This window comes from Rosa chinensis, chromosome 4, assembly GCF_002994745.2.
Source record: "Rosa chinensis cultivar Old Blush chromosome 4, RchiOBHm-V2, whole genome shotgun sequence".
In the NCBI taxonomy this organism is placed as follows: domain Eukaryota; kingdom Viridiplantae; phylum Streptophyta; class Magnoliopsida; order Rosales; family Rosaceae; genus Rosa; species Rosa chinensis.
In genome coordinates, this window is record NC_037091.1 from 14,577,625 (window position 1) to 14,604,858 (window position 27,234).

Genomic DNA, 27,234 nt, shown 5'->3' on the forward strand with positions numbered 1-27,234 from the left:
CCGTAAACAATCCCCAAAAATTAATAATATTAGAATTTCCTAATGAAACTCCAAACTAGTTAAGCACCATTGTGTTACATCATATCTAGCTTCATGCAGTGACGATATGTATAAGACAAATTAAGTTTGGTAGAAATTAAGGACACACACTTCCCCCCCCCCCCCCCCCCCCCCCCCCCCTTATTTTTAAAGAATTAAGGACACGCACTTCTTATGGTTGATCATATACGTAAAGGATGAAATTAGGTTAACGTTGGTGACTTGGTTTGGTACTCCACTTTCTCAAATCACCGCGCTGTTAATAAACATCATATTATAGTTTAGATCTTACACGCATGCATTGACTTTGAAAATCGATAGTGCTAGTGACAGGTGACTGAAGCACTTGTACATTACATACAACTAACAGAGCGAGTTACAGATAAGAGATACCTTGAATGCTAAGATAGCTTCCATGCTTTACCCTGCTTCATACTGAATTTTTTCAGCCTTCCAAAGAACATGACAAGAATGAGGATGAACTTTCCTTCAGTACTAAATCTTCCAACCAAACCGTACCATTTGTCTATACAATCACCGTCCGCCTTCAGTCGACGTTTACAACTGTAGCCAGTTGTAAACCCAACATTTCCATATGCACTGCAAATTACGCACAAGTTCCAGATTTTTTTTAATTTCAGGTGGTCAACCTTAGGTAAACTCTTATTTTTACTAAGGTAATTGAATGTTAATAAGCAATCAAAACTTTATAAGAGAATAGAGTTGCTGAATGGAATAATTTAAAAGGCATGCAATTATGCTTGTTCAATTCGCACCTTATTACTTCTACGACAACATTCAACACATTGAAGTTGAGGGGGTCTTCCATCATCTTTTGTCTCTCTGTGATGCAAACGAGTATGACAAAGATGGTTAAATAAGTCAGCTGTGAGAATATTAGAGACTCCAGCAAAGTCTTTCTCGGATTTCGAATTTCTTCTTTTCCGGAAGCATCACCTTCTTGACAACCACCAATTGCTGGATCAAATGTAGTATACGGTGGAAGATACCTGAATTTAAGTACATCAATCTAGTATCAGTCGATTCTCTCAGATGAGCTACACAATGCTTCAGGGTTGTGACCGATTTAGCTAGCGTTTAAGAAATAATATCATAACTTATCGTCTTATATATATATATATATATATGACCATTTTATTAAGAGATCTTTTTTTTTTTTTGGCTAATTTAAGAAATTTGTTAAGGGACTTACTTTTCAATCACATATCGGCATCTCGACTGTTCAGTTCTTAGAACTCAATGAACAGATCACTTTTACAAATTTTCAACCAAATTGAAGATCGTTAAGGTACTGAACTAGATTAAATTAATGAACAAACTAATTCTGTCAAACATGAATCTTTCATGTTTATAATTGTAAATCACATTTATGAATGCCCTAACGATTGTCAATTTGGATGAAAACTTGCATAATTGATTTACTCATATAGACCTAAAAACTGAACGATCGAGATGGTAATATGTGATCAAAAGGTGGGTCTCACATAGGATCAAAATCCCTTAAGAAAAGCCCTGTATGTGTGCGCGCGCGCGCAAGGCCTTAGTAAAATGGCCAAAATATTCGCCAAGTTCTCCACACTATATATATACACTAGTGAGGCTTTCCTTTTCTTTTCTTTTTTTTGGCCATTTTAAGGGATCTTTTGTGAGACTCATACTTTCTTTCGCATATCGGCATCTCGACCGTTCGGGTTTTAGGTCCCTATGAGTAGATCAGTTCTACAAATTTTCAGTCAAATTGATGATCATTAAGGTACCAAATTAGATCAAATCAATGGACAAATCGAATCTGTCCAATCTGAATCGTTTATGTTTAGAAACGTATATCAAGATTTTGAATGCCTAAATGATTATTAATTTGGTTGAAAATTTGCATAAGCATTGGAACCTAAAAACTGAACAGTCGAGATGTCGAAATATGATTGAAAAGTGGGTCTCATAAATGATGCATTAGAATGACAAAAAAAGAAGAAAAGAATCTCTTAGTGGAAGAGCCTCTATATATATATATATATATATATATATATATATATATATAATATATATATATTGTGGAGAAAATAAAGTTGGTGTATATTTAAACAACCGAAAGAGTAACTCACATCATCAAGACAAATAGCACCAAGATTGCAGGAGAGATGATGGAGAGATCAACAACCGATTCACCAGCATGCCTGGAATTCACCGTTTGAAACAATGACGCCACAAATTTCTGATAGCCACTCAGACCATCCATGGCTTCAGATTTCCACTCCATGGCACAAAATAGTATCAGCTGAACTGCTATGAACCCCAAGACAGTGGCAAGTAGAAGAAGAGAATGAAGACCAGATAGCATATGACTGTAACCCAATTCATTATGATTCTTCAATATGTAACTGAACTCCACCCTCCTTGTGATTTTCTCCAAACCCCAAATCACAAATCGAAGGATCACGGGATATATGGTGTTTCCAACAAGGATTTGGGGAATTAGAAGAAGTAAAAGCCCAGAATTGTTCTTGAAAATGATCATATTCTCGTTTGTGGGGACAAAACCACAGTTTGCAAAGGTGGAAACCGTGGTGAAAACAGCAAAGGTTTGGATTTCAATGCCTTTGTTTTTGAGTACTTGTCTTGCACTTGGAACAAGGATAATGTACAATGAAACTAAACTGGAACCACCTATATGAACCACTAAAAGATAACCTAAAACCACATAGGCCAGACACCTAATAGACTTGTACTTGATATCCTTGTCAAAGGTTTTTAAACCATTTTGAATGTTAGGTTTCTGCTGACTCTCTAACTGTGAAAGGGTAACCAAACCTAACTCTATTCGATCGAAGGAGGCCTTATTAGAAGAGTTGAGTTCTACATCAACTTTGTTATCATGAAATTCTATTCGATCGAAGGAGGCCTTATTAGAAGAGCTGAGTTCTACATCAACTTTGTTATCATGAAATTTGGCAATCTTGGACCTTGCAATTTGAAGTCCAAGCAAGGAAGTGAAAACCTCTCCACCCGCTAGCATCAAAATGGTCATAATGATGAGTTGGGTGTTTGAAAAGACCTCCATTTCTACAGTTGACATGCTTGCTACTGTTGTGGAAGACACAGATGTGAAGAACAAATCAAAATCCTTGGGCCTAAAGGAAGTTCTAGTTCTTGGTTTTGTGACCCTCAAAGCCAAATAACCCAGGACAGAGACCATTAAAACGTAAATAAGTTCGATAATGAAAGGATTTAAAAGGAAGAGTAGGAAGTGAAACAGTGAACGAATTAGACCTTTACAAGAAGATTGGCGGATGCAAGGGAGTTTGTGAATGCATGAAATGCCCTCTAATTTCCTACGACAAGGAACAAAAACGTTGTTCATCTTTCTGATATGAGAGAATGGCCTGGCCATATTCCAAGTGGTGTGGGGTTTATATAGTGGAGCTCCAAGTCTTTTTCAGAATCGAATTTGCTCACCACCGAGTGTTGGTGGTGGCATGGAATGACCATTACTGACATAGGTAAAATAAGTTAACTATAGTTATCTACTGTTTAATCAAACTGACACAATAAATATAATAATAAATCTGTTTTTCAATTAATTGCAAATCCCTCCTGTTCCATCTTATTTATCTCTCATGCAGAGTCTATTCAACCAGGGAGTGCTAGCACTAAGACAAGTGACGAACTCTAGTAGTTTCTTATTATCAAAATAGGTAGCATTGAAAAAGCAAAACATGTCAGTTTCTCTTTTTATATACATTATGCCCTTTTTGCTCTCAATTTTCTCTCACTTTCTCTTCCCTCCTCCCTCTCATCTGTTTCTTCCCAAAACCACGTCTTTCTCATCACCATGATTTGTCCAATACAACCACATTCCTCAATGGCAGGCCTTGTCATTAACACCCACTCCGAAAGATTCACTAATAGCACACATAAAGCATACCTCACTGTCTTCTACATCCAAACAAAAACCAACAACGGCTATCTTCTCAAATTGCAGATCCTACCAAATTAAACCCAGAATCTAGCATGCAGGAACCGGCATAAAGACTGCGAATTTCTAAGAAACGATGCCAAACCTAAATTCTACATCGTCGCAAAACCCATCGAATATTAATCACCTTTTCCAACGAATATAAATTAATATTTCAATCCTCTGTATGGGCCTCGAGTCTGTGAGCCTCTGAAACTGATCAGAAAGAAGAGAGAGAGAAATAGAGTAGCAGTAGATCACTAGTTTGTTTTTTTTTTTTTTTTTTTTTGGGCGCAGAAATCTTTTTGTTCGTTTAATAGGAAAGAGAGAAACAAAAGCCATAGAGTAAAAGAGAGCAGGAGGAGGAAGAGAAAGAGGTCCATCTCTGCGTCTTACTGTTTATCTTATCTTATTCATCTCAATAGTTGTCCTCATTGCTACAGATTTTTCACTTGCTTTTGCCACATAAAATCAAATGGAAAACGAAAACACTGAATTAACGAAAAGATGGCTTCTACAAGTTTCTCTGAGGTGGGTTGTGTGGTAGAGGATTGTAAGCATTATAGTTCGGGTTTGGTTTGATAACTGGGGTGGAAACATTGGGCAAATCATTGATGCATGCTTTGAGCTCCATTGCTACAGATTTTTCACTTGGGCCATTATGTCATCTCTCTCTCTCTCTCTCTCTCTCTCTCTGTAGACTGTAGAGAGTTCTCTACTTGCGTCACTCCAAGGAAGAAGATGATGATGAGTCATGGAGATGAGAGAAAATTTTCTTTATTTTATTTTTTCACGTATATTTTCTCTTTCTTGATTATTCAGTTGACCATAGTTAATTATAGTTAAGTATAATTAGAATGCATTACACGTGGCAGCACGCCACCAACTAGGCTCACCCCCCCCCCCCCCCCCCCCCCACCAACTAGTGCTTGATGAGCAAGTCTTTTTTAAGTAAGTGGATTTTCTGTGTGCATGGCCATTGGCGCACGTTGAGACCAGTGGGGTTTCTATTTTGATATTATTTCTCTATTTGACCCCAGACTTGCCCCATATATATACACTAATTTTTAGTCTTGAGTTCTTGACCCATAATGATGGATTATTTTTCTTTATCGGGAAAATGTCCGTACACCCCTAATCTACTAATATACTTCCCATACATCCTATTAGTTCAAGTAAAACTCTAATTTGTGTTTGGCCCAAACTCTAGGTTACTTGACCTAGTGGTAATAGAGTTTAATTAGAAGAATCTAGATATTATCTTTCCTTGTATGATTCAAACTTTATGTATTGTAATTCTCTATATAAAGAGGTCTCTATTATCAATGAGAATACACAGTGATTTTCTCTCAATTTCTGATTCCCTAAAACAAGTTATCAGCACGAAGCCCTAACCCTGAAACTATAATTTCATAGCTCTCAAATCCCGAATACCTCCGCCTCCTAACTTGAAGCCCCAGATTCCAGGAACCCAGAACCGGCCGGAAAAACACTGAACCGGCCTCCGGAAGTGACGAAATCTCCTCTGCCCTGTTCAAAGATTTTTCCTCCTCCAAAGATTTCCATACTCCACCACCAGAAGCACCATTGTTCCAGAACCCCGGAACAGGCCAATTAACACCCAAACCCGCCTTCAGCAGATCTGTACCACAGAACCGCCACCTGCATCCTCAATCCTGCCAGCCCACCAGACGCAGCCCAGCCACAGAAGTCAACTTCAGCACAGAAGAAGAAAGCATACCAGCCTCGACCTAGAAGGAAGCAAAGACTCAGGCCCAGAACCGAGAAGCAGCCTGCCACGTCAGCATCCACACAAGCATCTAGTCAGCACACAGTCAGGGTCCAGTCAGCCTGCCACGTCAACACCAGACTGCCACGTCAGCAGCCCGGTCAACCATCGGTCAACCTTTTCTGGCCACTTTTTCCGACGACTTTTCTGACCAAATTTTCCGGCGACCAATTTCAAGGTATTTTTTTCTAAAAGTTCCCGTTTTTTTTAGAGTTTTTAAATTCAATTTCTCTTCTTTTAATCGGGGACTTGCAATCTCCTTTCTTCTACCCCTCTTTCTTCTTCATAGGGGAGACCAAAAACCGAACTGTGGGGGTTCGTGCTCACTCCAAGTTTGGAGCTTGTAGAGTCCTTCAAACTTAGAGTTTGCTGAGAAGAAAACGATCGACCACACACATCGTTGTTTCGATCTAATCCAAAACCCCTCTTGGAATCGGATTTTCTTGGAAGCGACTACGCTCAGAAATTTAATAGTTTTTCGTGGTAGCCTTTTTCGCTCCGAAACTAACCATATTTTCTTGTTGTTTTTCAAGATGAGTAACCTGAATAAGTTGAGCTTCGCTCCACTAGAGACAACAGGCGCAGGATACCACAAGTGGGTCCGTGATGTGCGCCAGCATCTTAAGGCTGATGGGATCCTGAGTACAATCCAAGAGCCAAGTCAGGACGTGCTTACTCCTCAACAAGTTGCTGCTTTTGAAGCAAATAGAGCTACGAGAGAGGCTAATGAAGCAAAAGCCATCATTCTCATGACAAGGCACATGAATGACGCGCTCCAAAATGAGTACCTCAATGAGGAAGACCCAAGAAAACTATAGGTAGAACTCGAGCAGCGTTTTGGCAACGTCCGTGATTCCCTGCTTCCAGACTTAGAAGTGAGATGACATAGCCTCCGCTTCTGTGATTTCAAGTCAGTACTTGACTACAATTCAGAAGCACTTCGTATCAAGTCTTTGATGGAATTATGTGGACAGAAAATCACTGATACAAAGTTGATCGAGAAGACTCTCTCCACCTTCCCCGTCTTTGCATTGATGGTAGCCAAAAACTATCGGATTGATGTCAATGCTAGACGCATCACAAGATTTCATGAGCTAATTGGTGCCATGAACTCTAGACCCGTGGGAACCAAGTCAATTCCGGAGTCTAATTATAGTTGCGCCTCCAAGGGAGGACGCAAGGAGTGAAATTCTAAGAATAGGGATAATTCTAGACGTTCTGGTCCATATTCTCGCCCCAAAGAGGAAGGAAACTGCCAAGATAGGTGTACACGGAACCGTGGAGGAAAACGTGTGAAGAGAGAGGGGCCAAGCCTCCGGTTATGGTGGTGACGCCACCAAAGGCAATAACCTTCCTCAAAGCGCTCCTAAAGCGCCTCGATCAAGGGAACCTGACCATAATGATGCTTGTCTCAGGTGTGGACTACCAGGACATTAGGCAAGGGCGTGTAAAGCATCCCAAAATGTTGCAAACGCATACAAGAAGTATCGTGAAGCAAGGGAGGCAAATTACATGGAACAAGAAGATCAAGATGGCGATCTCGATCTAAGGGTGGAAGACTACAAGGATCAAGACCCAGAAACTGGCGATTTTGATTAAGTCTTTTTATTTTCCAAGAGATGTAGGCAATTGCCATATTATTTTTTTAGTAGATGCCAATGGTATTAGTCTTTCTTCAAAGTAGGCGTACTCAATGTAAGTGTGATGTCTAGGAAGGTTTTGAGATAAGTGGTACTTAAGCGAGCTTTGCTCCACTGATATCTCTCTACTCACCTGGTCACATTTGCATTGGAATTACCGAAAGGAGTTAGACGACTACCATTGTTTTGCATTAGCTAGTTTATTGGATTGATTTTCCTTGGTCAAAGAAACGATGATGTAATTCCATTTGGATTATTAATAAAAGTTGAGTTCTTTTCTTTATGACTCATTTTTAATTACGAGCTTTTCTTTTAGGAATGGATTCTGGAGAACTACAATGTCTTGCAGATAGTGCGACTACGCACACCATTCTACGCCATAGGCAATTATTCTTAGAGATGTTGCCTATATATTCCTCTGTGACTACGATGGCTAGGCCATCATGTTTAGTTCAAGGACATGGAACGGCCCAATTCCTATTGCCAAATGGCACCTTGATTAAAGTCGCAGAAGCTCTCTATGCTCCTAAGGCAAATCGAACCTTATTGAGCTTTAAAGATATAAGAGCCAACGAATTCCATGCGAAAAACGCATACTGAGAACATAAAAGAGTTCCTTTGCATTACCTCTAATGATTGAGGACGAAAGCGCATCTTAGAGAAGCTTATGTGTCAATGTAGTGGACTTTATGTCACTACAATTCGACCAATTGAATCCAATCATGTCATAAGAGAAGATCTCTTGGATTTTGACACATACTGGCTTTGGCATGACCGACTAGGGCACCCTGGTCGTGTTATGATGCTCTGTATACTAAAGACTTCACAAGGACATCTATTCTTTAGAGTGAGAAGAATCAAGAATCGAAAATTGATTCCTGGACTTAGCAAGACCGCAACAATTGCAGCATCTGGCGCTGCAGCAGTCTTGGGGCCCCATAGGGCCGCCCAAGTCCCATGTAATGATGCCATCAATGGTGCTAACCATGAGCATGATGCCATGGTTGTTCCTCCCAATGGCCATGACGCCATAAACAACAATTCCCATGGCTCCACCGCCATGATGGGAGATGTAGCCACACATTTTGCTTCTAATAGCGCTACAGACGCGTAGGCCCAACCAAAATCCTCATTGGTTGCTTCTAAGGCCCCTCGCTCATTTTGCAAAGTCTGTTCCTTCTGGAAATTAGGATCGAGATCGTCCTATGCAAAGGATCCCAAAATACACATTCCATTCTTACAGAGAATCCAAGGGGATATCTGTGGACCAATTCAACCATCATGCAGACCTTTTAAATACTTTATGGTATTGGTTGATGCGTCGACACGCTGGTCACATGTCGCGCTGTTGTGCACTCGGAATGCTGCTTATGCTAAACTCCTCGCCCAAATTATCCATCTACGGGCTCACTACCCTGACCATCCCATTAAGTCAATTCGACTTGATAATGTTGGGGAGTTTACATCAAAAATGTTCGATGACTATTGCATGTCAGTGGGGATTGATGTAGAGCATCTAGTTCCCTATGTTCATACCCAACATAGTCTCGCAGAAGCCGCTATCAAACGACTATAGATGATAGCACGGACATTGGTTATGCGCACCAATCTCCCTGTTTCTGCTTAGGGATATGCAATATTGCATGCAGCAACGCTAATTCGTCTACGACCCACTGCCACCCAAACTTACTCTGCGTTACAGCTAGTGACTGGGTATAAGCCTGATATCTCGCACTTACATGTTTTTGGGTGTGCCATCTATGTGCCTATTACGCTGCCACAGCGTACTAAGATGGGTCCACAATGACGAATGGGCATCTACGTTGGCTATGAATCTCCAACTATTGTCCGCTATCTTGAACCCTTGACAGACGATCTCTTTACCGCTAGATTTGCGAATTGTCACTTTGATGAGACAGTCTTCCCGTCATTAGGGGGAGATAAGAACACAGATGTTCAACAGGAACGACAGAAATTGTCGTGGTCTGTCCCCACTATGTCTCATCTCGATCCCCGTACCGCACAGTCTGAACTTGAAGTGCGAAGAATAATTGAGCACCAGAACGTAGCACACTCTGCCTGATACGTTTTCTGATGTTGCTAAAGTGACGAGATCACACATACCTGCTGCAAACGTTCCTGCAAGGATCGATGTCCCAAATACTGGACATAACACCACTCCTATGACACCAGGAGATGGCGCCATTGCCCAGAATGGCAATGATGTGGCATCTATGGCTGCAGGTCTAGCAAGGAAGGGCGGTAGACCGATTGGTTCGAAGGATACTCGCCTTAGAAAGAGAGCAAATGAGGCACAAACAAATCCTTTGATCATCGATACTCAAAATTTGTCCCATGAGAATGTTCTGGATTATGGTTATGTCCAAAAGACATCATTGGGGTACGCCTCAATGTCAGAACCTATCCCTGAGAATGTAGAGATGTCTTAAATTACACTAGTGTACATGGGAAGTAGGAAAGAAGCTCCGTCATCATTGATGATGTATTCACGTATTCAGTCGCGTGTGAGATTATTGAGACCGATGACATCGAACCACGCTCCGTCGATGAATGCTAACGTAGAGCTTATTGGCCAAAATGGAAAGATGAGATCCAGGCAGAACTTGATTCTCTAGCGAAAAGAAAGGTATTTGGCAAAATTGTACCAATACCGCCCAACACCAAACCAGTTGGTCACAAATAGGTATTCGTTAGAAAGCGTAATGAGAGAAACGAGATTGTAAGGTACAAAGCTCGCCTTGTGGTGCAAGGCTTCTCTCAACGCCCTGGAATCGACTACGAGGAGACCTATTCTCCCGTAATGGATGTCATTACGTTCCGCTACCTTGTCAGTTTGGTAGTTTCTGAAAAACTGAACATGCAGCTTATGGGATGTGGTTACTGCGTATCTATATGGGGATCTAGATACAGAAATATACATGAAAGTTCCTGATGTACTTCAGTTACCCAAATCAAGTGGCTCTAAACCACGGAGCGCGTTTGCGATTAGATTGAAACGCTCACTATATGGATTGAAGCAATCCAGACGGATGTGGTATAACCGTCTAAGTGACTACTTGATTGGTAAGGGATATGTCAACAATGAACTATGCCCATGTGTGTTCATAAAAATGACAAGTTCCGAATTTGCAATAATAGCGGTTTATGTCGATGACATGAATATAATTGGCACCCTTAAAGAGTTAAGGGAAATCGCTGAACACTTGAAATCTGAGTTTGAGATTAAAGATCTTGGGAAAACATGGTTTTGTCTCGGTTTGGAGCTTGAGCACCGTAGAGAAGGTATCCTGATTCATCAATCAGCTTATACCCAAAAGATGCTTAGGCGTTTCAACACTGACAAGATTAAGCCTTCAAGCACCCCAATGGTCGTCCGTAGTCTTGATCCAAAGAATGATCCATTTCATCCAAAAGATGATGATGAATAAGTGCTAGAGGCAGAAGTGCAATATGCGCATCATTATACTTAGCACAATGCACAAGATCGGACATCTCATTTGCTGTGAACTTGTTAGCTAGATATACCTCTGCGCCAACACGACGCCTTTGGACTGGTGTGAAAGATATCTTTCGATAGCTAAGTGGTACGATTGATATGGGCTTGTTCTATCCCTACAGAGAGAAGATGGATTCATACCCATCAAGTAACAGGGACGCCATACATGGTGGACTGTGTCCCCTCTCCCCATCTCAAAACGATATAAGTGTTTTGGAAGGTTTTACTTATGTTGGGTACCTCTCTGACCCACACAAAGGTCACTCTCAAACTGGCTATGTATTCACCATGGGAAAGACTGCGATATCTTGGAGGTCTGCAAAGCAGACCTTAGTCGCTATCTCTTCGAATCATGCAGAGATTATTGCTCTTCACAAAGTAGTTCGTGAATGTATATGGCTTCGATCCATAGTTACGCATGTTCGAAGCAATTGTGGTCTGAAGTCTACCACAGATGAGCCTACTAGCATTTATGAGGATAATGCTGCTTGCATTGAACAAATGAAGCAAGGCTACATCAAAGGCGACAACACCAAGCATATATCGCCCAAATTCTTCTAAATTAGCAACAACAGAAGCTCCTCAAGATCAAAGTAAACCAGATTCGATCTGAGGAAAATGTGGCAGACTTGTTTACTAAGTCATTGCCTAATTCCACGTTCGAGAAACATGTGGCAAGGATTGGCTTGCTGAAATTATCTGAACTCCCATGATCGTTGTCATCAGGGGGAAGCACAGACATCAGGGGGAGATGTCTACATGTTCACCTCGAAGCGTGAAGGCTGTGTTGTGCTCTTTTTCCCCTTCGACAGAGGTTATTTTTGTCCCACTGGGTTTTTGTTACTCGGCAAGATTTTTAGCGAGGCAACGAGAGAAACACCACATTTGGGCAACACAATGGGGAGTGTTCAAGTAAAACCCTAATTTGTGTTTGGCCCAAACTCTAGGTTACTTGACCTAGTGGTAATAGAGTTTAATCAGAAGAATCTAGAGATTATCTTTCCTTGTATGATTCAGACTCTATATATTTGTTAATGTTTAACGTTCAGCGGTAGCTAAACCTTTGTTAAAGCTGGTCCGATGGGCGGACCGCTATCTATGATACCCTTTAGAGCTCTGGTGAAATACAGAGGATGTCAAAGGGAGACCGAGCTGGGCTGTCTTCTCTTCTCCGATGCCTAAGTTAGTCAATGTATTTATGTTGACAAAGTAACAGTAGGTAAGTATTAAATGCTTAATTAATGAGGAGAGAAGAGAGAACCTTTTATAGGTGAAGAAGGAGCTGATCTTCTTCATGTTTTCGATGTGGGACTGACATGCTTCAGTCCCCAGCTTTTGGAGCTTCTGGTGCTGTCTTGGCGCGGCGCGTGGCGGCGCGTCAGCTGTGATCTGGGGGCAAGCCGGGGCTCAGGCGGTAGCCTGCTTGGCTGTGTTCCCGTAGGTCACTCCTTTGGCGGGAGTTGGTACCACTAGCGGTAGCATGAGCGTGGCTCATTATAGCTAATTATGCTTGCAAATGCCTATGTAAGTACAGTATTGTAATCCTCTGAGAGAAGCCCCACATTTGGGCAACATAATGGGGAGTGTTCAAGTAAAACCCTAATTTGTGTTTGGCCCAAACTCTAGGTTACTTGACCTAGTGGTAATAGGGTTTAATCAGAAGAATCTAGAGATTATCTTTCCTTGTATGATTCAGACTCTATATATTTGTTAATGTTTAACGTTCAGCGGTAGCTAAACCTTTGTTAAAGCTGGTCCGATGGGCGGACCGCTATCTATGATACCCTTTAGAGCTCCGGTGAAATACAGAGGATGTCAAAGGGAGACCGAGTTGGGCTGTCTTCTCTTCTCCGATGCCTAAGTTAGTCAATGTATTTGTGTTGACAAAGTAACAGTAAGTAAGTATTAAATGCTTAATTAATGAGGAGAGAAGAGAGAACCTTTTATAGGTGAAGAAGGAGCTGATCTTCTTCATGTTTTCGATGTGGGACTGACATGCTTCAGTCCCCAGCTTTTGGATCTTCTGGTGCTGTCTTGGCGCGGCGCGTCAGCTGTGATCTGGGGGCAAGCCGGGGCTCAGGCGGTAGCCTGCTTGGCTGTGTTCCCGTAGGTCACTCCTTTGGCGGGAGTTGGTACCACTAGCGGTAGCATGAGCGTGGCTCATTATAGCTAATTATGCTTGCAAATGCCTATGTAAGTACAGTATTGTAATCCTCTATATAAAGAGGCCCCTATTATCAATGAGAATACAAAGCGATTTTCTCTCAATTTCTGATTCCCTAAAACACTACTAACTTATTTTTATTCCCTTTCACACAAAACTTTTCTCTTTTTCTTCTCACCTACCCATCGTACCTACTTTTATACCATTAGTACACCTTTTTCCTTTTCTTTCTCTGACCTTTGTAATTTTACTATTACTATGAACAATATTTTTTCTTTCCTTTTGATGAAACGTGGTGGACCCATCTTGAAATTATTTGTTTAGATGATAATTACAGCTAGAATTCATCCTCTATATTCAAAGGTAAACAGTTAGTTTTCACTATTCATAATTTCTATCATTTCCATATTAGAATTAATTGATATTTACAAAATAACTAGTAAAGAGTTAGCTGAAGAAAAAGAAAAGTTGAGAAAGTTAAAATATTTTCGAGCAAGGCTTAAAAGAGAAACTCCCAATTACTGAGAAATTATCTTTATAGCTCAAAAAAGAATTTATAAATCTGAGAAAATTTTCGGAGATCTTGAAGAGTATCTTCGAGAGGAACAAAAACCTCTTGATTATTTGAGCATCGGTTAGATCTACAATTCATTGGTATCAGAGCTTGCTGAAAAAACTCAAAAAGGGAATCCCCAATGGGGACAATGTCTAAATTAATATTACAGAAATTGAATTCTCTACTAAAATCTTCTGATGAGAAACAACAGAACCTGATACAAGAAGTATCTAGATGTCACGATCATCTAAAAAAATTACCAGATATAATCTACCAATTAGAAAAATTGGAAAATAAAATTGATTATATCAAAGAACTTCCTAAAAGGGAAGAAGAACAGCTAACAAGTGTTAGTAGAAAAATCAATGAACAACAAGAAATGCTGGATTCTATAAAAAAAATATACTGAAGGATAAGAAAAGGCCTCCAATCAAATCAAAGAAAGCTAATGGATTCAAACCATTAGAAAACCCTGAGAAGAATCTTGTTCCAAACATGATTTTTCTAGAACCTTCTATTAGTCTGACTAGAATCAAATATGAAAAGCCAAAACACTTGGTAGCAAGAGATGTCAAAATGATGAGCATCTTTGGAAAAAAGAAAGGAGTACAACTCCTAAATGCAGAAGAATTCGAATACAATGAAATAGAACAAGAGGTAAAAAACTTCGCAATTCCAAAATTAGATTTCAAACAAATCTATACACTACTACAAAAAGGTCATCAGACGACGGTGATTTTCTGTTGTGTGATGACCAAACTAACCGTGGTCTAAACGAGTGTTGTGTGATTGAAAAATCAGACAACGGTGATTTCACCATTGTGTGATAATACTTTGCTCAACAGAATATCTGTTTCCGTTGTGTGAATTCTGTGCAAGCATGTGCCTGGCATGGCATGCGCGGGGATGTGTCGGTACATTCAGACAACAGAAGAAAGAATTCACTGTTGTGTGAGATTCATAACACACAACAGATATAACTCATTCTCTGTTGTCTGAGATATATAACACACAACAGATATAACTCATTCTCTGTTGTCTGAGATATATAACACACAACAGATATTACTCATTCTTTGTTGTCTGAGATTAATAACACACAACTGAAGTGAAATTATCTCCCTTGTCTGTTGATTACTCAGACAACGGAAATGATTTCATTTCTGTTGTGTGTTATGAATCTCACACAACAGAACAACTGAAGTGAAATTATCTCCCTTGTATGTTGATTACTCAGACAACGGAGATGATTTCATTTCTGTTGTGTGTTATAATCTCACACAACAGAACTTTGTTTTCTTTTGTTGTTGGTTGTTAGTTCACACAACTACTCTATTTGGTTGGCTGTGGTGTGAATGTTGTAATCAAATTGGGTAACAAACCAGTGACTGTTGTAGGAAAAGCCTCAATTTTGAACTCTTTTACAATCAGACAACACATTGATTTGCATTGTGTTGTAAGACTAAATATTGGACAGTAATTACCACATAAAAAGTACTCAAATCCATATCATTCCATTACCATTTTTCAAACATCCATACATTCAAGTGACTAGGTAATGTACCAAACAATAAAGCATTCCTAGCTAGCTACACATGAATCAAAAGCTGATATAATATCTTTTCGCTTCAACAAAACCTTCTTGTGCCATTTTATCAAGCAACCTGTGCACTATATATATTCTCATTTGCATCACCTCCAAGCTTATTGTGAAGCTTCACGAGTTAGCACATATTGCAGCAGAAGAGCATGATACAGTACCAAAGGGGTTGGTTTTCCAGAGGAATGAAGAACAAGAGCATGTAACCCAAGAACAAGAGCCGATAACAAGAGTGCGATTTCAAGAGCTTTGGCATCCTTGAACGTAACAAACGCAGTCTTTGATTGCGCAGGATCACTGCACATTGCACATTGCACACACAACCAACCAATTCAATATCAATATCAGCATCAAAACAAACCCAAGTCCAGATAAAAAGAACACAACATATATTAGTATGCAATGAGGACATTAACAACTGTATGAATGACAATCACCGATATGTCACATCACAATAGCGAAGACAATAACGAACAAGAACAAAACAGATAACTGTAATGCATTTGTAAATGAAAAGAAAAAGTAGTAAAGTGTAAACAGAAAGGCTAGTAAAAACAGAAACAAAATGAAGAAATTATACCATGAAATTAGATTGCTAGTGAGGTAAATATGCAGTAACCCAACTTTAGATAACATAATTCTCGTACAAGTCTGGTAACTCAAAGCTGGTAAAAATATTCATACACGGGCACTTGATGCATGAGATAAAAGATACCAAGAATATTAATTTTACAATATGTATATGTACAGTAGCAGATAGACCTTTAACCTTTGGTCTGAAGCAGACAACACTGACTACCTATATATCTAAGGTTTGACAATGATACTAAATAATCTACAGGTTGGGAGGAGAATATCCTTGCCTGGGAACTTTGAAGCACTATAGCTGGCGGTTGCTTTGGAAACTGAGTTGTAATTGTTAAATGAACCTATACAAACGAAACTCTCATAAGCTTGGCCAATAAATGTGGAAGATCAACTAACAAGTGCAAGGATGCAGCAAATACAACAAGTTTCATATAACAATAAGGCCAACTAATACAGTATAACAATATCTATTTTTATATTTAGAGTAAAGTGTATAAAACTGACATGACTTACAAGCTTTGCTAGATGTAGGCAAAATGGTAAGAAATGTGATAGTGCAGTATCAATTCATTGATCAATGACTTAGCATAGGCCTTGGTTTTAAGTAATATACATACAAATAGGATACAGTACGATTAAGCATACCAGAAATGTGAAAACTCCAGAAGCAGCTAGAAACGTTGCCTTTCTGCAAAAGATCTGCGATTTCAAGATGAACAGTTACCCTTAGTGTTTCAAACACGTTGCAAAGAAGTACGTGCCTAGGATGCATACCGGATCAGCTTCCACTGGTCTTCCAAACTGAACGGCTAATGCCTCAATAAAGCGCCTTCTAACATCAATTAAGGAAACTGCCTCCAAAACCTTGATAACAAGACAAAGTTTACTAACAATTATGATACATTTCAAAATTACAACTGTATAGTATAGACTGAATAGATTCGCCAGTGAATGAAGTGCAGCTGACCTGTTTTTCAAGAGTCTCTTCAAGAGGGGGGAGATATTCAGCCATGCACCTATCATATCCAGAACTCAAGTGCATCTCAATTCCCTGAAGAAAAGTTGAAGGAATTAAAACAATCATCTGCTAAAGTAGCCGGTCAAAATGTTCCAAAGAAATGAATCAATTGATAAGTTGCTCCTGATTGAACTCATGTTGCATTCCAAGTCAAAATAATACAAAGACCAACTTCAATGGATGAGCAATAACGCGGTCATTATAATCTATACACCAGGATTTACAATCTCTGTCTTTCCCTTACAAAAAGAAAAGAATGAAAGTATCTTCAACTGGTCTCAACTAAATACTCACAAAAGAAGACTTCTTAGTGCATCCCCTCGCACTCGGTATATAAATTTAAAGTTCTCACAGTCTGCAAGACAAACAATATTGAATTGAAACATTACCTCCCGAAAAGCAATTGTGCTAATTTCAAATTTCACGCGGTCATCTTGAACCTCTCCAACACGCTTCATCCGGTAGGCCATGTATTGATCTCTTAAAATTGGAACATGCAACTAGTTAGCAACAGCAACTCCAAAAATGACCGAAAACTTCAAAACCTACACGAGAAACGCCCCTAACCTCAGTTCTTGAACGAGAAGCATGAGCTGCGTAGGGTCTCTGCTATCCCAACCACCCAAACGGTTCATGGGAGACTTCGGATCTTCACCATGCAATACAAGAAACTGCTGAAAACTTTCATCTTCAGGTCCGAATATAATATCGGGTGCAGACATCGGATACTCCGCATCAAATATAACATCCCCTGCCACACATCAAACGCCCAGCAAGTAAATGCATAAATCAAAGACTTCATAAAATCACAAATGCAAAGAAAATTCACTCACATTTGATAAAGTCTAGACAGTAGGAAATGGCCAAGGTAAACCGATCAAGAACTTTGATAAAGTCACATTTGATAAAGTCTAGACAGAGTACTTCTGTTGAGCTACACAATTCAACACACAATGCTACAGATTCAGACTCCTAACCATAAACTCGCAAATTCACAGTCATTAGCTCCAGTGTCTAACAGAAGCTACAAATTTACAAACGAAGCCACACAATCTGACCTTCAGCTAGCTTTGCAGAGAGGTCCTGCGCTCTTGAATCAGCTTCCAAGTGTTCTTCTCTAAGGTGCTTCAGAGCCTTTTCTGCCGCAACTCGTGTTTGCTTCTCTTCCTCAAAGGAAACGGCAAGGGTACCTCAATGACGTGCCCGCCGGCGCGAGTGATGTAGGCCTCAATCGACTTCTTGACGGCGCCGTAGGCGTAGTGGAGCATGACGACTGCGTCGCCCTGCTCGAACTTGCTCTCGGAGAAGCCCCAGGCATCCTGCTGGAGGACGATGGCGGCGGCGGTGGTGGCGTTGTCGACGATGGAGACCTCGTCGACGTGGTCGGCGTTGATGAGGTCCTTGATGAGGGTGCGGGAGTGGAGGATGCCGGCTTGGAGGTGGTTGAAGTAGAAGTGATCGGGCTGGGAGAGGTACTTGAGCTGCCAGCGGCGCTGGGCCTGGAGGACGGAGTCGGGGTAGGACCCGAAGCTGCCGTTGTTGATTCGGGCGACGGTGGGGTCGTGGTGGGAGAATTCGGCGGCGATTTCGGAGGGGTGATGAAGGAGAGTTTGGGCTTTTTGGAGGCGTGGGTGTTGGAATCGCCGTTCAGGGTGTGGTTGTGGTCGGGGGAGGAGGCCATTGCTGGGGGAGGAAGATTTTAGGGTTGGGGTTTGAAAAGGGGTGATGAGATTGAAGAAGAAGAGAGCATGAAATTGAGACAAGAGAGATCGAGAGACTGAGAGAGAGGGGTTTCGTGGGGGGGGGGGGGGGGGGGTTTCACGATTGGGAGAGTCGTGGGGAGGGGTGGTGAAGAGACGGGGGTTTCACAACTGAGAGAGCTCGAGAGAATTTGTTTCATTTTTCTTTCGACACGATGTGGCTTGGGCTGGGTGGGAGGCACAATTAAACTTCCAACAAATTCTAAAGTTGCTCACACAACAGAAACCTAACAAACTGTTGTAAGAGTATCAAAATGTCAAAACATGGAGGGAAATCTGCCGCATACAGCAATTTGGCTCAAAATGTTGCCGGCTATATGTTCCCACTTTCACACAATAGAAAAGTATAACTTCTGTTGTCTGATTTCTACAGCTTGCACTAGGTTTACCTTGTGGAAGACATTCAATCAAGCTTCCTCAAAATTTGGCATCCAGTTTTCAATCACACAACGGAAATATAAAGCACCGTTGTATCAAGTAGCACAAATTTCAGATTTCAAGAGGCAACCAAGGCTCCAAAGTGGAGGGAAATCTGCCGCTAATTTTTTTAAGACTCAGACGACAGACATTACTTAAGTTCGTTGTGCAATGTAGTTCTGATAAAAAAGTTATCATTTTGTTGGCATTCACACAACAGAATATAACAAGTACCGTTGTGCAATAAAGCTTACTTAAACACACAACGGATGATTTCTGTTCCGTTGTGTGATTAGTGTTGTGTGATTAACTTTTTGTAGTAGTGATAAAAGAGGAAAGTTTGAATTGATGGACAACCATTATTTCAAATTATTGGAATTTACAACTCCTTCCACAACAGGAGAAACAGATCTCTTGATGATCACTCCTCAAGAAGTTGCCAGAGCAAAGGTAAAAAATTATCAATTTATGCATATTGGAGCAGTCCAAGTTGGCATAAAACTCTTGGCCCGAGAAGGCATAAACTGTTCAGTTCTATGTGTCTTACAAGACAATAGACTAACATATTTTCAAGAAAGTCTATTGGGAACGCTTGAAGCATCTTTATGCAATCAAGTAGCGTATTTCAACTATTTCTCAAACTTCTCTACAAGCTTGAAAGATACTGCTCACTGTCTAAGATTGAGAGTCAAGACAGACGGCATATCAATGAAAGAAAACATGCAAGAACTTGCAATAGTATACAGAATATATTATAAACTGATGAGTACCACAGTAGAACCAAAGACAAGGATATCAAATATCTCAGGTCTTACTACTGGATTCCTCACCAGTCAGAAGAACCATTCACAAGGTTACTTGGAATGAAGTAACTTTTCCTATTGAATGAAAATTATTTGGTCCAAAGAAACCACCAGAAAGTGCCAAAGCAGTAATTTATGAAAGTAGAAAGACTGAAAATATCAGTCTAAAATTTCACGATCACAGAAAAAGTGATGTCGGTCCTGAGAACATCAGGATAAACTGAAATTTCAGAAGATGCAATAGTACTAGAGAAGCAAGTACTAGTGGCACTAAATTTGTTGTAGAAGAACCAATAGATCCTATCACTGAAGAAGAACTAGAATATGATCTAAATAGACCAATAAATATGTTTAGAGCAAAAAGACTCTATGAACTCTATGATGAAGCAGAATCTTGCGAAAATACTGAACGATTAGAACAACTAATTGAATAAATGAAAATTTTCAAAACAAAAAAGGTAAGAAAAATCCTTCCTTATCAAGATATAGAAATGGAAGACTGAGAAAGCTCCAATTCCAAAACTTTGATCATTAGAGAAAAGGGAAAACTAAAACTCCCTGTGCAAAAAGCTCCTACAAGCAGAAAAGAAGAAAGAAATTCTCAAAGATTTGTCCCAGAAGACAATATGCCTAGGGTGCCAATCACGAATTATGGTATATGGCTAAATCTAGACAAAGCTCTAGATAAAAGAAAAGCTATTGACCAATGGGTAGATAGCCTCATGATGGCTTCTGCTCTTACCCTTGGAAAGTTTGAAGCACCAAACCTTCAGGTGTACTATGAAACTACTCTCACCGGAGTAGTCAAAAAATACTATTTGTCTTTTAGAGAGACTGCCAGAGGAAGAGACTGGCTAGAAGAAATAAAAAATTTAAAATCTCTGTATGATTTTGCAGTACCCCTGTACGATCAATTTTGTGGAGATCTCTCAAAGCTGAGTGAAAAGGCTAAAGAAATGGCCAAATCAAATATATATGCTCTCAAAATTTGTGACATGAGATATTTTGAAGAATATCTAAATGAATTCCAAGAATACTACTGCACAATAGGTGAACTAGAAAATACTGATCTAGTAAACCTGTTACACAAGAAACTTCCTGAACCATGGAGAACAGCTATGGGAGAAAGCATAGCTGAAAAACCAATTGAAAGATTTTCAGTTGGAGGAATTTCCAACAGAATTAGGCAATTACTAAAAGAACAATGCAAAGCAAATCTTAAAGACAAAATGGCCAAGAAACAACTCAAAGGAGTTGAAAACTTCTACTATGGAATACTAGATATGCCTACCAACTAGGGATGTCATGAATCCAAATTCAGTAAGAAAAAAGAAAGATATTACTCAAAACCATTCAGAAAGAGTGATAAGAAAAGAGATTGGAAATTTAAGAAAAGTTCCAACTTCAAGAAACAACAGGATGGAGATCCAAAAAAGAAATTCTTCAAGAAAAATAAGAATCACCAAACCCACCATCAGAATAAACAACCAGGCAAGAAAGCTTACAGATGCTGGTTATGCAAAGCTGAAGAGCATTATGCCAATGAATGTCCAGAAAAAACTAAAATATCTACAAAAGCTCTATTTGAAGAATATGAGCCTATAGTAGAAACAACAAATATGAAAGGCTATGAAATAACTTATTCTAATGAAGAGGATGATGACAGGTCAGTTTACTCTGCCTGGTCAAAAGAATCCTCATCTGATTCTGAATTAGATTTTGAAGTAGAATATTTAGAATCTAGACAGATTAATGTTATGAAAGTCAAAAACTGGGAACAAAGCCAGACAAAAGCAATAGTGTCTTCATATCAGATTAATCCTGGTACATTCATTTGTGACTACTGCCTATGTCATGAAAAGAATGGACTTCCCATGTTCTGTGAAGAATCGAAAAAGACTTATCACAAAGAATGCTTCATAGTTGAAGTAAGAAGAAAAACCAAGAATGGCGTTATCAACCAACTGGTAGAACAAGAATATGAAGAATATTTCAGTGAACAAAAAGAGAAAAAGATAGAAACTTTGTTCCAAGAAATTGTTGAATCTTCCTCAAAAATAAAGGAAGAAAAGATCGATGACAATATAGAACCAGTTGAACTGGTTGAACCAGAAAACATTCCAGAAGAATGTAAGCCATTTGTTCCACAAGAACAAGCTCAAGAAAATGAGCTTCAACAATCAAAAGTCATCTCTACTTGTAGATATAGCAACTACATAGAGATTGGGTTGAAATTCTCTGATCACAAAAAGTATCATCTACATACATTTGTAGATAATGGATTAGGATTCACAGTTGCAAAGAGATTTGCAACTCCAGAAGAACTCTGGAAAGAAGACAATCAGCGAATAGTTACTGGTGTCCCCTTTGATGGAAGCCATTTAACCATGAAAAAGGTCGCTAGAGATGTTCTTATCACCATTGGTGAAGGAACATTTATCATCAATACTCTTTGGCAATCAGAAGGCCAAGGATCAGATTTCTTATTGGGAAATGATTTCCTTCTCCAACAGAGATTTGTTCAAGATGAATAAGCTATGGGCTTCAGAAAAGGAGACAGAATATTTTGGGTCGATCGACTGACCCCCAAGAAAAAAGTGTAGTAGGTCCAAACTTTACTACTCAATATCAGAGATCACAATAAAATAGTGGTGATCATAAGCCCTACAAGCCTAGATTTGAACATGTACTTCAAATTAAGCAACAAAAAGAATTGCTTATCGAAGAATCATTTGAAGAAGAAGAAGAAGAAACTAGTGAAGATGAAGAAGCTAGTTTCATCCATGAGCATAATCTCAAGCATTTCCAAAACAAGATTGAATCTTAAAAAATCCCTACTCTTGATAAAATCAAGAAAATGCTCGAACAGAATATAGATGTCAGCCCGCAGAAATTTTGGGAAAAAGACTCAGTGGTCTGTGAATTAAGATTACATGATATGAATGCTATATGTCATGTCAAAGCTATTCCTCAATATAAAGAAGAAGATCAAAAAGAATTTAAAAAAGATATAGAAGATCTCCTGAACAAGAGATTAATTCAACCATCTACTAGCCCCCATCATGCTCCAGCTTTCTACGTGAGAAACCATGCAGAAAATGTTAGAGGAAAAGTTAGAATGGTGATTGCCTACGGAGATGTCAATAAGAAGACCGTTAAAGACGGATATCAAATAACTCAAGTAAGAGTCTTGATCAATCAGCTCAAAGGAGCCAAAGTCTTTTCAAAATTCGATGCAAAGTCGGGTTTTTGGCAAGTCAAGATGCATCCAGATAGTGTTTCTCTCACTACATTTGGAATACCACAAGGTCATTATGAATGGTTAGTAATGCCCTTTGGCCTAAAACAAGCCCCTTCAATCTTCCAGTGAAAGATGGATGACATCTTCAAACATGTTGCTGAATTTGGTGTCGTCTACATTGATGACATCCTTGTCTTCTCCAAAAACAGAGAAGAACATATGAAACACTTTCATGAGGTTGTTAAACTACTAGTTCAGCATGGAATCATCCTAGGAGAAAAGAAAGTCTACTTTATCCTAGACGAAGTTGATTTTCTTGGTATAAATATCAAGAATGGAGTAATAAAACTCCAACCCCATATCCTTGAGAAAATTTAAAAATTCCCGGATAAAATTCCTGATGCTAAGAGTCTAGAAAGATTCTTAAGAGTCATCAACTATGGAAGGGATTTCATTCCCAAAATCTCAGGACTAACAGCAATGTTATCTCCTAAAACAAGTTCCAAAAGAAAATGGAACTTCACAGAAGATGATGAAAAAATTGTGAAGCAGATAAAATCTCTCTGCAAGAATCTCCCCCCTCTACAACAACCAGAAGAGAATGATGAAATCATACTCCAAACTGATGCTAGTGATAATTACTGGTCTGGTGTTGTTTTGGCAAAAACTCCTGGAACTAACATTGAAAAAATCTGTAAATTTTGTAGCGGCAAGTTCAGCCCTATAGAACAAAATTATCCTACAGGAGAAAAAGAAATTTTAGCTGTTAAGAAAATAATTTTAAATTCTCCAGCTTTTCTAGGAAAACCCTTTACTGTACACACCGATTATGCTAGAGTAAAAAAATTTAAACTTGATAAAGCTACTGATAGAGGAAGATTAGCAAACTGGCAATTATTTCTTAACCAATAAAATTATAATGTTGAATTAATTGCAAGAAACAAGAACTATCTTCCAGACGCCTTAACAAGAGAAATGGCAATGTTCAGCCGAAAAAAAGGCGATGAAGGTCGCAATCCCAAAAACAGAAGACAGGAAAAGAACCTGAAAATGCTGAGGAACCCCAAGAAAAAATCCTCAAAAGATTTCTGCTAAATCCAAAAGGATTAGCCACAACTGATCAATCCCAGGGTAAAGGATTGGCTAGCCCGTCTCAAACGGCAGACGGTAAAGGCTCATCAAAACCGTTTAAGGTTGTTGCTTTGCCAAAAAGAAAAATAATTCCATTTGGAGTTATAAATGTTTTCAATTATGAATTAAAAACTTTCAATGAACTTGTGTTCAGAACTGGCAGAAGATTAGCATATCACCGAAAGTCATTTTAGATAACCTTTTATATGCTTTTCAGGAAAGAAACAGTGGTCTCATGTTCCCAGCTTTGTTTGCCTTAGCTGAAGAACTCCATGAAAATGCCAGACCACATTTTGAAGAAGTTTATGAAAATACATAGCAGAGTGCTGTTCAGATTGAAAAAATTAAGTATCTTGAAGATCCTGAAAGTGCTGGAATTCTAATTTTAGCACTAAAAGAATCAGAATGGTTCGACTTTCATAATCTTATTGGAAGTCAAAATTTCGACTCGTGTCTACCTCAAACCCTCTTCACTGTCCCTGGACCTTATGTTGGAAGATATGTAGTCAATGTTCAGAGTGAACATCCTCAAGAACACAAGTTTTGGCTTGTTGAAAACGGTTTTGTCCATAACCTCTGAACAAAAACCAATGATGATCTCAAGGGACTACCGCCCATGATAGTCAACACAATCAAGAATGTTAGAAAAAATGACTGCATCCTCGTATTAAAGTTCAGATCTACTCCACCAGAGTGGATTCAGAAGAAAAATGGTGAGGTTGACTATATTTCTCCATACTATTATGTGAGAATCATTCAAGGGAAGTATCTTCACCCTGCATTTGTTGGATATAATGGTCAACCAAATTCTAGTATTCCTTCCATGAAGGCTATGTCACTAGAATATATCAAGAAGATCATCGAAGAAGATACAGAAAATACATTTTTGGCAACAGGAGAAAAAATTATTGTTACTGCATATGATCACCCTAAGGTTATTAGCAGTGACCTTTTCTTATCTCTTAAGAGAAAGGAGATCGCCTCTATGTTAGCCTGTTTTCAGTGGATCAAAAAGATTGAAAACGACAACCACTACAAGATGGAAGAAAACGGAACTAAAGCTAAAATGGAAAACAGCTCTTTTGTCCTAGGCCACAATTCTGAAACAGATGAAAACATGTAAAGCAGCAGGTGTAAAAAGCACCGAAAGCAACTTTGGCTTTTTTCCTAAAGATGCTTTTGCTTTTCAAAAAAGAAGAAGGTGAAAAACATTTCACCTAAAGGAATATGCTTTTGGTCAATCGACCTCAATCATCCGGAGCACTCACGAGAGCAAAAAATAATGGAGTTGTTCTGTACATTTTAGTGTTTTAAATTCCAGTTTGAGTTCCGCTCCCTATAAAAGGATCTTTAGGTTCAGTTTGTAAGACATTAGAAAATTGAGCAGAAGAGTCTTCTCTCAAGAAGTAAGAAAGCCATAGTAGCAGTGTGTGTTTTCCTTCCTGTCTAGTGTGGAGTAGTGTGCTTTTATTTCAAGTAAGTATTTGTAATCATTCTCATGGATAACTAAACTGTTTTTACTTGTTTACCTAACAATGAGGCTCTGAGTTCTTAGCTTGTAATTATGTTTAAATAAATAATTCTAGAATGCTCATCCACTTCGTCAAAATTTTTCAATTTCAGAATGCTTTATGTTTATATTGTCCATCTATTTTATGCCTATATCCTGTAGAACCTTGAAATTTAGATTTTCTGTTTATCGGAAGTACTAGTTTTGGCTTAGGAAAGAAACAAGCAGCAGTGATTCTGCCTATTAAAGTAACCGTTAGGTGAAAAACTTGGGCATGTTGAAAGCTAGTTTTGTTTTTCTTAGAAGCTTGAGATTAGGTTTTTCAAAGTAAATAATAAAATCCAAACTCAAAAGTCAACATAGGATACAATAGGCACTACCTTAAATAGGACTACCCTTATAAGTCTTTTCCTAAGAGAATAGTGTAATACAAATTTGTTGGTGCAAGTGAGCAAAATACATGATATTTCTGGGTATACGGGAAAAAACTATTCTTTCTCTTTCTAGTAAGTACCACATACGATACGGGATGAAATCAGCTATCCCCATCATTCTATCCCAATTTTATCCATAGAGATTAAAAAAATATTCTCATAATCTTTTGTTCCATTTTTTAATCTCTATGAACCAATCATGTTGAGGGGATAGAATTGAGACACAGAAATCTGAGACAGCTGATTTCATCCCCATACAATACTAACAGTTGACCAATATAGTTTTAATGTTCTTTTAATTTGTTATCTTGTTCTTTCTTTGTTGAAAGATTGAATTACCATTGGGTTTTTATTTTAGTGCAAGGAATTGATCAATGATAACTAGGCCTGGGCTCGGGTCGGGCCGGGCCTGAAAATCAGTAAGACCGAGACCGAGACCGAGAATATCGGTTCGGGCCGGTTCGGGCTTTTTTCGAAATGAAAACCGACAGAAACCGAACCGGTTCGGGCTTTCGGGCTTTTCGGGCTTTTTCGGGCCCAATTTCCAGTTCAAGAATGTTTGCCAGTTTCCCCTGTTTTCCAAATACAATTCTGCACCTTGTCATTTGCCACTCATTTTGGTACCTGGAAGACTAGAATACATATCCAATTATCTCATTAACATAACAGTAATCATGCATTATTACAAATTTATATAGTTTACAACACAAACTCACAAATACATTGTCCATTGTCCAACAGAAAACAATCCAAATTATTCAATCATTTCAACTATGTGTTCAATCATTTGAAATTCAAAGTTTGAATGGTACTACAACTGCAACAGAAACATGAACACAATCCTCCCGTTTTGCACAAAGCCACAAATTGCTGCTCGGCCGGCTCCCATGCTCAACAGGTCTAGAACTCCATGACAACTCTTTGCAACTCTGCATTCACATTTCAAAGCTGATCAATTTACAAATTCAAAGTTAAAAAAAAGTCCAAAACATGGCCAAGAAGTGAACCCCAAAAAAAATCTGGCTTCTAATTTTAGTTTTTCTAATCTTATTAC

General features: G+C 39.1%; 2 protein-coding genes across 2 annotated transcripts; both read right to left on the bottom strand.

The window, feature by feature from the left end:
- Nucleotides 1–318: 318 nt before the first annotated feature.
- Nucleotides 319–3,424, bottom strand: LOC112199852 (sodium transporter HKT1). Its single transcript, XM_024340825.2, has 3 exons — nt 2,163–3,424; nt 816–1,049; nt 319–639 (listed from the first exon to the last, which is right to left on the bottom strand). The coding sequence occupies exons 1-3, from the start codon at nt 3,416–3,418 to the stop codon at nt 441–443; spliced, it is 1,689 nt and encodes a 562-aa protein (XP_024196593.1). The 5' UTR covers nt 3,419–3,424; the 3' UTR covers nt 319–440.
- A 12,509-nt stretch (nt 3,425–15,933) lies between these two features.
- LOC112198856 lies at nt 15,934–24,854 on the bottom strand. The gene is made up of 9 exons (XM_040518655.1): nt 24,811–24,854; nt 18,075–18,567; nt 17,718–17,856; nt 17,452–17,635; nt 17,179–17,364; nt 16,834–16,882; nt 16,641–16,730; nt 16,512–16,565; nt 15,934–16,207 (listed from the first exon to the last, which is right to left on the bottom strand). The coding sequence occupies exons 1-9, from the start codon at nt 24,852–24,854 to the stop codon at nt 16,043–16,045; spliced, it is 1,404 nt and encodes a 467-aa protein (XP_040374589.1). The 3' UTR covers nt 15,934–16,042.
- Between the last annotated feature and the right edge of the window lie 2,380 nt (nt 24,855–27,234).

Bases quoted from the DNA above. Each gene is read 5' to 3' on its own strand.
- LOC112199852 (XM_024340825.2), bottom strand. From the start codon at position 3,418: ATGAACAACGTTTTTGTTCCTTGTCGTAGGAAATTAGAGGGCATTTCA. The intron at 1,050-2,162 runs GTGAGTTACTCT...ACTTAAATTCAG, and splicing joins GTGCTATTTGTCTTGATGAT to GTATCTTCCACCGTATACTA. The intron at 640-815 runs GTGCGAATTGAA...CGTAATTTGCAG, and splicing joins GTTGTCGTAGAAGTAATAAG to TGCATATGGAAATGTTGGGT.
- LOC112198856 (XM_040518655.1), bottom strand. From the start codon at position 24,854: ATGGGCGGTAGTCCCTTGAGATCATCATTGGTTTTTGTTCAGAG. The intron at 16,731-16,833 runs GTCAGCTGCACT...CTTGTTATCAAG, and splicing joins AAGAGACTCTTGAAAAACAG to GTTTTGGAGGCAGTTTCCTT. The intron at 16,208-16,511 runs GTATGCTTAATC...TCGTTTGTATAG, and splicing joins CTGGAGTTTTCACATTTCTG to GTTCATTTAACAATTACAAC.